Source organism: Narcine bancroftii, chromosome 4 (genome assembly GCF_036971445.1).
Source record: "Narcine bancroftii isolate sNarBan1 chromosome 4, sNarBan1.hap1, whole genome shotgun sequence".
Lineage (NCBI taxonomy): Eukaryota > Metazoa > Chordata > Chondrichthyes > Torpediniformes > Narcinidae > Narcine > Narcine bancroftii.
Window position 1 is genome coordinate 131043151 of NC_091472.1, and position 15781 is coordinate 131058931.

The following is a 15781-nucleotide window of genomic DNA, read 5'->3' on the forward strand; positions in this document are numbered from 1 at the left end:
CCGTCTGGCCCCAGATATACTTCATCCTGCCTTTTTATACATGCACAGCAAGGAAAATCTCCACAAACCACAAAACAATTTTGGCACGAGGGACCATATGCATTTTTTAAAATGCATATTTTTTAAAAAATCCATCAGGATGTAGCTGCAGAGCTTAAGATGGAAGGATGAAGGTTATCTGCTTAGATTTGAAGTGGTTTTCTGTAGGGATTGTTTTCGGAACTAGTATTCAGAATTGATACATCATGGCAATGAACGTAAATGTAGAGCAATGTGGTGGGGTATTTGGTGAGAAGAATAATGAAGCTGCATGCAGTTTGGACAAATAATATTTACACGTGGGAGAAGTGTGAAGTGGTCCAGGAGTAGTAGTCCATCAGTCAGCCAGTTACCCAGTCCATTTGTACTGCCACCCAAAACTGACATAAACTTAGAAAAGCCACTGAGAAGAATGGGTGAACAGTGGTGGTTCAGGAACTGCTGGTGTTTCAGAACTTTGGTGTCCTGGGCTTGATGCTGATCTCTGCTGTCTGCATGGAGCTTGCAGGTTCGTCCTCCATTTGCCCCACCTCCCCAACTTGAAAACTTTGAGACCCAACCTTGAGAGCATGCAAAAGCCCACTGAGGGAACAAAGACAAAACATACCATCTCTCTTGCGATCCACCTCCCGTCCCATCAAAGCAACACCTGTACCGTTGCGGCAGAGTCTGTGCATCCCACATGAGCCTCATCAGTCACCCGAAAACCAAGTGAAATGGAAGAGGAGCGAGTCATTGATCCTGAGGGAGTGCTGAAGAAGAAAAGTAAATAGAATATGAGGACACAAGTTATTTGTCAATGGTCCGGGTTAGAATCCAGTGCCATCTCTGAGGACTTTGTACATTCTCCTTGTGCCTGCGTGGGTTTTCTCCAGGTGCTCCAGTTTGGTGATGTGATTAAATTTAATCATACTGAAGAAAAGGGCAACACGGTTAGTGTAGAGGGCGGAACGATTAATGCAGTGATTATCATAACATTGTTATAGCGCAAGTGACCTAAGTTTGCTGCTATCTGTAAGGTGTTTGTATGTCCTCTCTGTGTATGTGTGGTTTTCCTCTAGGCGCTCCAACTTCTTCCCACCTTCAAAACATATGAGGGTTGTAGGTTAATTGGGCATAATTGGGTGGCAAGAGCTCGTGGGTTGGAAAGGCCTGTGTCCCTACTGTATGTAAACCCTGTACCTCTGCCCTATTGAAGCCCTTGTGCCTGGTTCTGCACCACCTATTTTTACTGGTGATGGGTTTCTAGTCGGGAGTGAGGTTGGTGACTTTCGACTTGAGGGGGGGAGGGCGAGGGTTGATTTTAATTGTGGAGAGCCTGCAGGTTGTGCGTGGTGAATGGTTGGGTTGTTGGCCATGTATGAGAGGGTGTTGCAGAGTGCAGGTGGTGTGCAGTGGTCAGTTTGAAAGTTGCCAGTTATACACAGTGAGGGGTGGATGGGGCCCATCGAACTCCATCATTACGCTTTTAAGGTGACTGAAAATCCTGTCCCCCTAGCACAGCGGTGCAGAGCTGCAGGCATTACCATCAGTCTAAAGTCTTTATATTCAGTACTCCACACCATTAGAGTCACTACGCAGAAATCGGCTGTGTGTGACTTGGATGCCATGGAGACCTACTGGTTCACTGGCAATCCTGTGAAGGAAAGGCGCCGAACTGTGTCCAGGTGTATGAAGCTTTCCGTGCTCCCACTATTGAATAAGCAACTAATCTCGTGGCCATTTACCTGAATGTCTATCATCAACTTGGTGAGCTCATGTGGGCTGTCTTGGTTGAGTGTGATGGAGACCAGTTGCTGCCCATCACTGCTTTGGAAGACGGTGGTGTTCAAGCTGCCCATCACTGCTGTGGAAGACAGTGGTGTCCAAGATGGCAGTCCCCAGGGGCCGTACACGGCGCTGCTAGATCCAGAAGATGGTGCCCAATATGGTGGCCTCGACAGCCCATACATGGCGCTGCAGGATCCCGAAGATGGAACCCAAAATGGCACCCCCACGGATCGCTCATGGTGCTGCTAGGAAGGGGTTTTGGCTTAAACACTTTGGTATAGTGACCCTTCTTCCTGCAGGTGGAGCAAGTTGAATCCTTCACTGGACCGTGTTTCCTCCGATGCTTGCCCAGGCTGCAGAAGTAACACTTTGGGTAGTCCTGTAGAACTGTGCTTGGATCACCACTGGAGCCAGACTAAAGTGACAGGAGGTGGTTGAGTCCTTAGCGGAGCAAAGGGGTGGCGATGCTTGTCAAAATGGGTTACCAATAGGTGGCCATGTTGTCAGTCGAGTAGGCCTTCATGTTCTGGAGAGTCACCTCCAGTGTATCTGCCAGCTCGACTGCTCTCCGCAGGCTGAGCTCCCCTTGCTCCAAGAGTCTCTGTCGGATGTAGTTTGACCCGATCCCTGCGATGTAGGGGTCCTGGATCAGGTCCTCTGTGTACTCCGCGGTGAATATGGCATCCATTCGCAGGCCTTGCCGAGTGCTCACAAGTCCAGAAGATATGCAGTGTTGGACTCACTGGATTGTTGTTGTGGGTCACTAGAATGTGTTTGGCGTAGACAATCTTGATCTTATGCAGGTACTGTCCTTTCAGTATGTCCATGGGCTTCCTAATGCAATGTAGCGTCCCTGATCATGGAATACACCAGGGTGCCAACCCAGGAGTGCAGCACTTGTAGCTTATCAGTCTCCGATCACACAGTGGTAGAAGAAGCCTGCAGGAACGCTTCAAAACAGCGTAGCCAGAGCTCAAAGTTGGTGGATGCCTCAGGCAATTGAGGGTCGATCTCCAGCTTTTCTGGTTTCAGGATCTGCTCCATTGTAAGAAAAAAAAACTTTTAAGTGAATAAAATTGATGTATCATCAATTATTCCAAAGACTGCTGTTGAGAAACCAGTAGGCACATCCATACTGTTTGACTGACCTGCACTGAGGATCCACAGGAGCCTGTAGGGAGGGACCACAAGTACAATTGGCCAATAGGTATGACCAACCAGACAATTATACGCACCAGTGGTAAATGAATTGACAATGGGTTATTTTGACTCATCCTCAATTTCTAAATCCCAAATATACAGGATTCCAAGGTGTGACATCCTGAAGTGTGTCACTTCTGAGGTGTGATGCTTTTGAAATATGTGATGGATGATGCAAGATTTCTAATTAAATAGATCTGCAGGAATCCAGGGTTAATTACCCATCATAAATAGTGATGACCCCGGAGAATTAGCAGGCTGTTCAAAGACATTGTGAACTAACTGTATTAGCTCTCATGCATGCAAACTCGTGTTGAATTTATAACATTGGTAAATTTAAAAATCTCATGTAAATTTAATTTATAACCCAAAAACTGCTACAAAGATAATATATTTGGTGAAGAAAATAGCTTTAAAGTTAGAGGCTGGCCTAATATTGTCTCAATTTTCATTTGGAATATCGCAGCAATAATCATAGGTTGTGAATCATGAGCTTAGTTTGTACATTGTGTATTCAACCTTGCCTTGTGATATCAAAATTCACTTGACAGCAGCAGCAAACAGAAATTCAACAATATTATGAATGGCTGTCCCTGGAATGACCAGGTGGGTGAAGACACGGAGCAGTAGAACATTTAACAATGCAGGTTCATTCCAAAGCATCGCTTTATAATCATCAAGGACAACGAATGAAGTTCGAGTCCGTGTAAAATTGTGAAGCTGGACGGCACGGTTAGTGAAGCAGTTAGCGCAACACTATTACAGCGCCATTTTTCTGGGTTCGCATCCACCACTGCCTGTGAGGAGTTTGTACTTTCTCCCCTTCCTCTGGCTGCTCTGGTTTCCTCCCACCCTTGGTTAGAGGTTAATTGGGATATTTGGGCAGCATGAGCTCATGGGGCAGAAGGGCCTGTTAATGTGCTGCATTCAAAATAAATTTAAATTAATCAGAAGGATTGCAGAAAACATGCTGGAAAGGTAGCAAATCAATGTTTGCAGCAGATTTTACATCTGACGGTACTATTTTTTTTCAGATGTATGCTGAAAATGGTGAAGGGATTGTGGGCCCACGAATGAAAATTGCAGGTGCACATGCAATGGTCATTAAGGAAATGGGAGAATTGAAAAATGTATGGATTTGTATCCATTTTCTTTATAGAGTCAGGATCAAATACCAGCGCAACACCGAAACGAATAATAATTTAGGGGAAGCAACTTAATGAATTTAATATTGACATAAGGGCTTAATGTGCCTGTGGGATTCAGGCAAGATCTTCATAACCTGGTCATTTCCATGTCTGGATTACTCATAATTTTTCAGAACATTTAAGACTTGAGAATTCTGCTCTGAAATTGGAAAATTACAACTGCCTCTGAAGTAAGAAGAAAGGATGAAGGGGCAAAAACCAGAAAAGTCAATTTAGCATTAAATGTGATGAGAATCAGAACCTTTTTTGCTTTGAGGGAGTTGCTTATCTGCTGTCTCAGGGTGGGTCAAGAAAGGCTCGCCATATCAGCCTCCAGAAAGAATGTGGGAAGACCCCCCCCAAGGTAAAAGTTCACAAATTTGGTGACAAACTTACAACATGAATTGGTAATTATCATGGAGTCTGAGTTACACAGCACTGAGGCCCTTCAGCCCACTGTGCCTTTGCCAGTAACTGAGCACTCATTTATACTATTTCCATTTTACTCTCCCCCACGTTCCCATCAACTCCTCCAGATTCTACCACCTTCAGTATGGGCAACACGCGGTGTCCAATTAACCCACCGACCCGCATGTCTTCAGCATGTCGGGAAAACTGGAGCACTAATAGAAAACCTGTGGTCAGAGTGGCAATGTTGAAACTCAACACAAATGGCATTGCAGGTCAGGATTGAAGCCAACTTGTGAAGCAGCAACTCTTCCACCATCTCTTCAGTGTGCCGCCCTACTGGACGGAATTGGCAGTCTCCTTGAACGGAACAGCTTTCCTCTGTTACATGCTGTCATATACTTACCTGGATAGAAGCCTGAAACTCTATTTCTAAGTGTGCAGCTGATGCTAAATGAAAAGTTAAGTGAGTGGGAGCAATAAGTGACTTTGTGACAGACATTGTGAATGGCCACACCACTGGGCATGGAAGGTCAATGTGGCAAAGCAAATTTTATCACCCACTTTCATTGTGGAACCATAAGCACAACAGCACAGAAGCAGGACTTTCGGCCCGTCTAGTCTGTGACAGACTATTATTCTGCCTAGTCCCAATGACCTGCACGTGGACCAAAACTCTCCCACACCTTCCCATCCATGTACCTGTCTACATTTTTCTTACCGTGTGTAATAGTCAATAGTTTTGGCCCTAAAATCAGGTATTTTCCATATATCCCATGTAAAAATTCACCCCTCCCCCTCTATTTTTGGCCCTGGCCACCTGCCCATCCGAGCTCCAGATGTCCAGCTACCCACCCACCGGAGCTCCCAATGCCTGACAGCAGACTCTCACCTACGCCCCAGCCGCCTGCCCATCTGACCACGGGCTCTCACCTAGGCCAAGTCTGCCCACCCATTCAAACTCTCGATGCCCCAGCCGCCCTCACATCTGAGCTTCCGGTGCCCCAGACACAGATTTGCAACCCGGTCCCGGCCACCCACCTGGCTGCCCATCCGAGCTCCTGACATCACAAAAGATGCAGGTACTTTATGCAGTCAAAGGTAGTATGCGTAACAACATAGTCGACCCCCCCCCCCCACCACCCACGAAATTTTATCCTAAAAATTGGTACACAAAATTCGACTTTGTTAAATGTCAAAATGGAGTCTGTATTTTTAGGTTGTCTATTGGAATATATGATTCATTGTGAAAGATTGAAAGCTGTGGAGGAGTAAAAGAATGTGGGGTCTTCATTGATTGGCCTCATCTATTAGCAATGTCTGTGATTCTGAGAAGGATTGACCAATGTTTGGTGGTAGTTTCTTCTGGCAAGAATACATTTTGTGAGAGGTCATTTTCTCATGAATAAGAGTCAGTCATTTAGATAGAGATATTTTTCACTCAAAAATTTGTGCATCTTTGGAATTCACACTCATGCTGTTTATAATTACAATCAACAAGTTTTGGATCTTCAAGGAATGAAAGAATATGAGAATTGGGGAGGAACATAGATTTGTGATGCTTGGGGATGATGTGAAGTAGCAGTACTTCCTAATCTTAATACCACTTCTTACTTTTTGGGATACAAGAATTAATCAAATAGAAATTTGGCCTTTACCCCGGAAGTCTGAAAAGTATGAAGTAAAGGTTTTCCTTTCTCTGTAAAGCCAAGTCTAGAAATTGGCATTTTATTTTGTTCACTGCCCCTTTATTAGCTTTGGAGAGGATGCATCAGGGATTCAATGCAGCTTTTCTGTTTAATTGTGAGAATAGTAGGTTGTGCAAAGGTGACTTGTCTGCATCTTGGGTTCAATGAACAGTGATGTAATTGGGATATTTAAAATGTTGGAACAATTTGACAAATGGCTAACCCTGGATTACCAGCTTTGCAAAGACATGATAGCGTACTTGTTGACGGTGATTTTGGAAGAACAAAAGTTAAATTTTGTATGGTCGAATAACCTGATGAAATTTAAAGTCCAAATTAGTTAGTTGCCTGCCCAGCAACTCCAGATAGTTCCAAAGGGCCTCATGGGTTCTGAAACATTCTGAAAATGGGGCTAAAGAATATTTCTATGGAGGTATTTATTTTGTAGCTCATCTTACAGAAACTGAGCAAAATAAATGATTTATCCAAAAGGTTATTAAAAAAAAGTAGCTAATGTAATTTTCCTTGTGCCTCCCTTTTAATCAGGTGACCACACGGGCGAGTGTCGAGCCCACGGCAATCTGGGATCGGCATTCTTCTCCAGTGGCAACTACCGAGAGGCCCTAAATAACCACCGTCTCCAGCTGGTGCTGGCTATGAAGCTAAAAGATCGCGAGGTGAGTAATTCAGGAAGTTAATTTTATTAAAACGGCTCGACTTGAGCTGAAATGAATGTTGTGAGAACATGGTATCTGATTGAAAGCATTTATTTTTTCTCCACTGTTGAAGGAGAGAACTTTGAGGAGAAAGATGAGTTAAATAAGAAAGTTTGCAGACACTGGGATGGAATGCATACACAAATGTGCTGGAGAAACTCAGCAGGTCATACAGCATCCAAAAGAAATATCCTTTCCTCGCAAAAGACTCAGGCCCGAATTATTGGGTTCCTTTTACTGCTCAGCTGCATGACCTGCTGAGTTTTGCCATCACATTTGTGTATCGAGGAGAAAGATGCAAACTCTGATCGTTTTACAAAAGTGTTGGGCAAGATTACCAAAGTTTGTGGAACCATATCCTCTGAGAAAAATATGACTTTTTAAAAAAAAAGCCTTTTTTGAGTAAAGGCAGATTGATTTCTGTAGTTACAAAGTTATCTGGCTGTCATCAGGAATGTGAGTCATTGCTAAATGAGTACAGATTAAAAAAATAATCTTGACCTGTGTGGAAGAGACCATTTCAGATGCTTCCCCAGCATGAGTCTAGATTCATACAGACTCAAGCCAGCACAACACCAATGTGATAAATCATTTTCACTGTTTAACATAAATCTAATAAAAAAAGCCCTTCATTTGTTTTGTTTCTTCACACATCATGAGAGGGCAGCTCAAAGTTCTACACATTTTGAGTACCCCTGTAAAGTCAATGAGATGATTAACTAGTTAATCTGGATTTGTTTTTGAGGGTTTGTTGAAGGATGAATTTCAGGTACGTCCGCACCAGAACGAGCCTGCAGAGCCAAGGTTTAATATTTCATTTGAAAGGCATCTTTTCTGATCACACTGAAATGTCCATTTATATTGGTGCTTAAAAACCTGGAGTGGGAGATGAATCCCCACTCTTCTGCCATAGGGGTAGAAACACTGGCCAAAGTACAAACACATTATCCTGAATGAGTAGACTGGTCAAAGAATGCAAGCGATTGACAAAACAACTCAACTGTTTATTCTATATCCAAGAATCTTTCAAAAGGGTGAGTTTGATTGGCAGTTCTGCACTGGTGAATCACATTTCATAGCTGCTTTCACAGTTATCTTCAAAGAAATATAGTGATGTCTTGGATGGGACTATTTTTAAAAGAGAATTCTTTCTGAAGTCAATAGCAAGAGAACAGGGCAGGATTAGATAGCAGTGAAGAATCATTCAACACATTGCAGAGCAGGGTGTAAAGGTCAGTTTTATGTAATATATCAGTGCAGAAGAGCTTTTCATGTCTCTAGGGGAAGTGGTTTTTAATGACTGCAGTGAAATTGTTCATTTATCTGTTTGCAGTTTTATAAATGATCCTTAATTAGTAGGAGAATGTATTGTACGATTATCTTTATTCTTCCACATCTAAACATAGAAATCAGAATGGTGGTTATGACGCATAAAATTAGCTGAAATAACTTCACAAAAGTATTGGAAGATACTCTCAATGGAGAAAGTAATGTCCACGGGTTTTTGTTGTGGTATGGTCTTTGCATGGAACCTGATGTAAATCTGGTTTAAAATCTCAAAAAATGCAGTAGCCATGAAAAAAAAGCAATTGCTAAAAGCGCTTTTTGCAGGAAAAAAACCACATTCCATATAACCATATAACAGTTTTATGGCATGGAAAAAGGCCATCTCGCCCCTTCAAGTCCGTAATGGACAGTCTTTGTTTTAATTCAGCTATTTCTGCTTTGCAATTTCTTGTGTAACTGGATGCAATTTAAAAGATAAATGTGGATGCATTGACTCTGCAGTATTTTCCATGATTAGAAAGAGGATTTAAGCTTAAGGTCAGATAAACAATGGTGGTATATTTCATTCTCTTTCATTTACAGTTCCCTTGCAGTTCAATTTCAGACTGTTGATGCACTTTCTGGACTCCAGAGAGCTGGAGACTCCTTCTCCTGTCCTTTCACTGTTGCATTCTCTTGCTGGAGGAAATCTTGGGAGTGATCTGAAGCCATTAATATTCTTTCTTTTATCCTCCTCCTTGAAAAAAAACTCCTCTCATTTCAGTCTGGAGCTTAGTGAGTTGGAAATCTTCATCTGTGGCCTGTCATGACCGTAAATCTTAATCTTCTCATTCAGTAACTTAATAAAGTGACAACAGACTGCGCTACGAGAATGCACATCATCTTATCAAACTGTTCAAAGGGTATTCATATTCATGAGCATTCCTCCAGTTGGAGAAATTTGAGCATTTCTCTTCATCAGCACCGACCTATTACATTGTTTTTGAGCTTGAGTTGGGAACTGCTTCCTCACAGTTACAGACACCTGGGTTCAACCTTGACCTTTTGTCTGTGTGGTGTTTTGTATGTTCTCTCTGGGACTGTCTGGTCTTCCTCTGGCTGCTTCTATTTCCATGTTGGCTAGTTAATAGAGCACTGTAGATTGCCTCTCCTGTGTAATTTAGTGGCAATATCTTGGGCGAGAGTTGATGCCGTTGAGAATAGGAAAAAATGGGTTCGGTGTAAAGTGTTATGGTCACTGAAGGGCCTATTTCCTTGCTGTACAGAGGCATTGGGATGAGCAACTTTAATGTGTTTGTCCGAAGCTGGGAAATAGCAGCTAATTTGGTGCAATGAGAAGTAAAACAGACAAATAGTTCAATATATTATTGCCCTATGAAGATAAAACTGAAAAGTAATTAACCTTTGTGCCAAAATCTTTAGTGCTTCCAGGGGAAGAGTGTGTTTTCATCCCTCAAGTGAATTTGGACAAGAACAGGAAATTAATTTAAGCTTCCAAGTGGCATCAAATTTGCAACAAATTTGCTTAAATCCATGCTATTCAATACCAATCTATTATTGTTGGAATCTGTCCTGAGCTGATTGCAGAATTGATTTATGTTGGACAATGCGCAAGAGTGCAAAAACATATTTCAGGTTTAAGTTAAAAATTAATTGATTTTTTAAATCTTGCATTTATGTAATTATAATTTATAGTAATTTTTGAACCTTGTTCTGTGCCATACTGCTGCTTCAAAACAACATATTTCATGACATGTTCTAGATAATAATCCTGATTCTGATCCTAGTATTGCCCAGATGATGAGGTAATAAATTTGTAAGATTGTCTTGAATAGATTTCCCTTCATTTAGTAAAACACTAAATATCCCAACATAAATATTTGGTTTATATGCATTGAAACTAATTAAGACACCAGGCTTAGTGGTAATGTTATTGCAAGAAGGGTTGAGTTGCTTCTCAGACCACTGGAAGTGCAATGGACCATTTCATTTTGGGTCATAGGTGACAATTTTCAGATCTGGAAGTGATGCCGCTCCTTTGGCTGGACAAGTATCATTTGAGGAAGAGCCATATTCAAGTACAATTTGAATTGTGCTTTGATCCACGAGTGCAGTTGATGGATTTAACCCTTGTCCATTCCAGATAGATTAAGGAATAGTATGTGAAAGAATGTGTTAAATACATCACATTCTTGTAAGGACTCCATTTTATATTTAGAAAGGTTTATTTCATACCTTAATACAAAAAACAAAGAACACATTTGTGAATTAGTGATGATCTATTACAAAATAAAACTTTTTGACCTCAACACTGGATCCACCAGAGACCATTTTTTATGCACAAATCATGCAAAGAGATGACTTTCCCTGGGGTTGATTGAATTGGGAATCATTCCAAGGTAAAATCTCGCTCATCAGAAGAGTAGCTTACATTTCCATCCACAATTCTCCTTTGTGTTACTGACTTTTTCAGTCATATGTTTGCAGGTGTTACCAATGGTGGCCTTCTGTCTTACTAAAGAGAATGGAAAATTTTGAATGCGACCTTTGGGCTTCATTGAACAGCTAGAAGTAGTTAAAGAGCCTGTATTCTGACATCATTAATTTTCACACAACACCTGTGAGCCTAAGTTCAGGATAGTGGAAACCATTGCAGGCTTTTAAGACAATTTACCTCAAAGCTACATGTGACTTGGTCATGCTGAAATGTGTTTGAAGGTGGGCTTGATTGATTGTGGGAGGTGATTGAATAAATTACAGAATATCAGCAGAATAAAGTTTTGACTTGATGCTCTATGACAATGCACCCCATCAGATGGAATTGTGCAAGGGGAATTGTATTGTGAGCATCCCTCTGTTGGTGTCATATGAGTGCATATCATTGACTTTACTGGCTTGAGTTGAGAGGGCTAACCATCTTTGCTGTCTTACGGAGCATTGCCGCAATAGGCAAGGATGCCTACCTATTGTGACTTAGGAAATGGGCTTTGTCACTCCTCCCAGACATGCTCCTTCGGCCCCGTGGGATTTCCCTGGCTGCGTGGAGCAAATTCCTTCGAGACCTTTGCAGTGCTAACAGCTTCTCATGGGCTCCTGATGGCAAGTACTCAAGTCCCATTTTAGTGTATGGTTCTGAATACAATTTTCCATAGATCTGTTTTCAACATATTTTTCAACTGCATTCATGTTAAATAAAACAAAAATAGATGAAATTCAATTTCAAGCCTTTGCCTCATAAGTTTCACAAAGTAATAAAAACCAATAAGTGTCATACTCATGAATAGGACAAGTTGTGACAAAATGGGGAATATAACATGAATGCAAAACTTCAAATGACATTTTTTACTTTTTTCCCCCTACGGCCATTTTTTCTTCCTTTGACAGCATTCCTTCGCTCTCAAGCAAAATCGAATCATTATAAGTAAACTCAATCCCTAATCCAAGAAAAGGCATAGGTTAAATCATTGGAATTGTGCTGAGTAATTCAACTCTGAGGTAAAATAATTCCACCGTCAGTTCCCTGGGTTATTTATTGTCAAATTGGTTATGTGCATAAACTTGCAAACGATATGCCAAGTTGATGAGAACTGCGAGAAGCGTGGAATCTTGCACCAAAGTGCAGTTGAGCATAAATGTGTTTGCATAGCAACCTTGTAAATGGCAGACTGTGAAACACAAGTTATTATCAAAATTTCGCTGTACATTTTCCAGATTACTTTTGGAATGTGTAAGGTTAAATAAGGTAATAAAGTGAAGAGATATGGGATCACAGTTGTGTAAATCATTTGAAACCGCAACAGCTGTCCACTATGTAACAAAGTACTTGGCTTCGTTTCTGTCAGAATAGAATATGGAAGGAAGGAGCTGGTGATAAGAGAACATAAATTGTTACTTACACCAAACTTGGAGTACAAGTGACAATTCTGGACTCCATATCTTTGGAATACTGCCTGCTGTAGAGAAAGATAATTGAAGTGATTGGAGGGTTCGTGCTGGAGTGTTTAAGCTCCAGCTGTCTTTAGTTCTTTCAACAATGACCATTTTAAAGCCAGAAGCAGAGAGCTTACTGATGATTTCACAATTAGAATTATCAGGAATTAAGTTTAAAAGTCATTTGGGCAAGAACATGAATAGGAAAAGTTCAGAGAAATATGGACCACGTACAGGTGAATGGGACTAGCTCGGTTGACATGAACGAGTTGAGGTGAAATGTCTATTTCTATGCTATGTAATTCTGCCTAAAGAAAGCTCTTGGTGCCTGCCCCATTGACCACCGCCAGTGGGCTGATCTCGCCTCCAACCGTGCATCTTGGCGCCTCACAGTTCGGCGGGCAGCAACCTCCTTGGAAGAAGACCGCAGAGCCCACCTCACTGACAAAAGACAAAGGAGGAAAAACCCAACACCCAACCCCAATCCACCAATTTTCCCCTTGCAACCGTGTCTGCCTGTCCCGCATCGGACTTGTCAGCCGCCAACGAGCCTGCAGCTGACGTGGACATTACCCCTCCATAAATCTTCGTCCGCGAAGCCAAGCCAAAGGAAGAATTCTGACTCGTGTTCAATTTTATTCCCAAATTCTTAAACAGAGTAAAACAAAAATGGGTCTGCTTATGTCTGTGAAGAGTAGAAACAGAGTTGATGGTTCAGGCTTATTACTTTTTACTGATAACCTCTCATTGACCTGAAATGGTCAATTGATCTGGTCCTCCCTCTGCAGATTCTGTCTGAGTATCTCCAGTGTTTTCTCCTGCATTTCATACTTTCACCATCTGCAATGTTTTGCTGCTGAGTAATGAAACCATCCATCCCTGTACACACTATAATCTAAATGACCAGCCATTAGCTGTTAAGTAGCAATTAATATGCAAAAGAACGGCTATCTCAAACAGTAGGAAGTCTACTTCGTGATGAAGGGTACATCTCCAGTCTTGATGAAGGGTTCTGTCCTGAAACATCAGAAATTTTTGTTCTCCTATTGATGCTGTTTGACCTGTTGAGTTCCTCTAGCAGGTTGTTCATTGTAACAGAAGTCTGCTATTCTTTGATGTATAGTGGTGTTACCATGCTGAATCCTTCTCAAACCTTAATGCAGTGAAACCCCTGGCACCTATGGGGATGGTAGATATTGGAATGCATTGATAAATGCCGGATAAGTGAATTTTCCAGTTGCTTGAGATTGTGTGTTGCGTGATTGGCAAACTACTTGCCAGGGGGTGCCAATTTTAAACATTTATATTTTTTAATCTATTTATTTTCTGCCGGTTGCTTGATTTCCAGATAACAGGGATTGCACTGTATGCACTGCATACTTGTCAGAGATATCCATGCCCCCCCCTCCCAAAAGTGCATAAAAAGATAATTGACGAAACTCAAACTATCCCAACATTAAACTATCATGATGAAACACGGTCTGCAAAAGTTTTTAGTATCACTTCTGCTTTTGGTGTCAGTAACAAATGTTGGCGAACATTCGCAGGCCAGAAGATTAACGATTGTGGTATCGTCGACCAAAAGTAATCAGTATTTGACTTCTGGGGAAATTCTGCTTTCAGCAGATATGTTAACAGTGGAACAAATAATTGTGGATTTGAGCAAGTCCACAATAGAAGAGCCTAAAAGCTGTCAAAATAAAGACAGGAGTGGAATGCATTTGTGTACGCAGCAGGTCAATCTTCACAAGCGCAGATTTAAATGTTTGCCTGCATTGGGATTAATGACAATCTGTGCATCCCTCATACTTTAAATATGGTGTTAATCACTGCTAATCACAGCAACTTTCCAGATTCATTCTGGTGTCACGATTCTGACTGTTCACAACAGTAGCTTGAACCCTCAAACCTCAACAATCCTGTGTTCCTCCTTCCTTACTCTTGCCATTAATCATGTATGTTTGAAGGTTAAATAACTGCGGAATCATGCAAATTTTAAAAAAAGGGCAAGAATTTTCTCCTTTTGCAGGTTTTTCACTGCTAATAATAGTGCATGTTTCTATTCAGTTCCTAATTGTTAGAATGCATTATGGACAGTGTCTGCCATATGCCACACATTTGATTACCATGCTGCTTTATTATTGGATGCAGTGCTCTTCAGACAGATGCTGAGGCTCGTAGGGGGTTGATGGAATCATTTTGGGATGTGTTTTTTTATGGGGGGTGGGAAATTACCAAAAGGATTTCATCTAACCAGTAATCAGCTTCATGAAAGTTCTGTTGTCTCCATGTCTTCAATCTTGTGCAACTGCATGCATGGAATGCAGTAGGTTTTTTTTTGTTGACCCAGAGGTTTCATTTCACAAGTAATTATGCTACAGTTCACATCCACAAGTCCTTATTAAGTTACAAAAATACTCACTCATTGAGAGTTTTTTTTTTGTGGCATACAATTACTTGTTACCACAGTTTCAAATATATTCTTAATTCAAAGTGTAGTTAAATAATGAGTGCTTTCATAACTTGTCATCTTGGGTTTTTAAGAGGCTAATTTGGCCACTTTCAAATGCACACCACAAAATTAATAAGTTGTTGTCCAGCATAGAATATAGTCTGTGCTTATTTTCTTCTCGTGAAAAATGCAAAAAAAGTCAGGTAATTGGTTGCTCCTACCTGTTCTTGTTACGAGGTGTGGAGGTATGCTCAGCAGGAGCTGATAAGAGTGGAGAAGAGGGCTGGTGTGTTTTTGACCAGGAGCCTGCTTGAACACCAGCAACACAAAGAATGATGTCATATCACTGACTTCTTGCTGGAACAGTGCTCCACATGCAGCAGTGGCAGCCTGCAATACCTCATTCCAATTATGTGAGTCTACACGGTGAGTGGCAGCAGGTTATCTGTCGATGCCTCAGCCAGATCTCTTCTACTCCAATTCATCCTTAAAACATTGACCCTAGGGAAATAAAAAAAACACTATTGCCCTGGTTGAGACCAGCTTGGGAGGGATTGTACTATTTGAATCCGCATCCAGTGTGATAAGCTTCGGTTTCATTTTCAGAGCTTCCTGTAACCTTTCCTTGGATAATCTTACAGTAATTGAACTTGATCATCATTGCATTAATACATTTTATGATGCTTGTTTTTATCAGATAAATTTTACATCTATATGAGTTAATTCATAAGAAACCCTATCAGAATCTTTTTAATGGAAATCAATTGTGATTAGGGCTATTTTGAAATTGTTTCTCACAAACTTGATTGTTTTTTTTAAGGGGGGTGACCAAGAAGATTAGTGAGGGCAGGGTGGTAGACATTGACTGCAGGACCTTCAGCAAAGATCCTGTAAGCAAGGCTGTCCTGGAAGGTCAGACCACTGGATAAGCTGGCCAATTGGCTTGTAACAGAACACATGTCGTAGTGGAGGGCTGGTACTTACATGGCAAGTGTATGACCAGTGTGGTGCTTCGGGGATTGGCAGTGGGTCAACTATTGTTTGTTAGCTGTATTAATGATTTGGATGATCATGTAGTGAGCATAATTGGTAAGTTTGCAGATG

The 15781-nt window shown here is 41.4% G+C and overlaps 1 protein-coding gene across 7 annotated transcripts in view; it reads left to right on the forward strand.

Annotated features, from left to right (window-relative positions):
* The window catches only part of ttc28 (tetratricopeptide repeat domain 28), a 1007267-nt gene that overhangs the window by 548645 nt on the left and 442841 nt on the right, over positions 1-15781 (forward strand). For all 7 annotated transcript variants that reach the window (XR_011356152.1, XR_011356153.1, XR_011356154.1 and 4 more), the window contains exon 5: positions 6839-6969. Coding sequence is in view for 1 of the 7 variants with exons in the window: in XM_069932874.1 (XP_069788975.1) it covers positions 6839-6969 (131 nt within the window). In the remaining 6 variants the exon portion in view is untranslated. The remainder of the gene's footprint in view (positions 1-6838; positions 6970-15781) is intronic.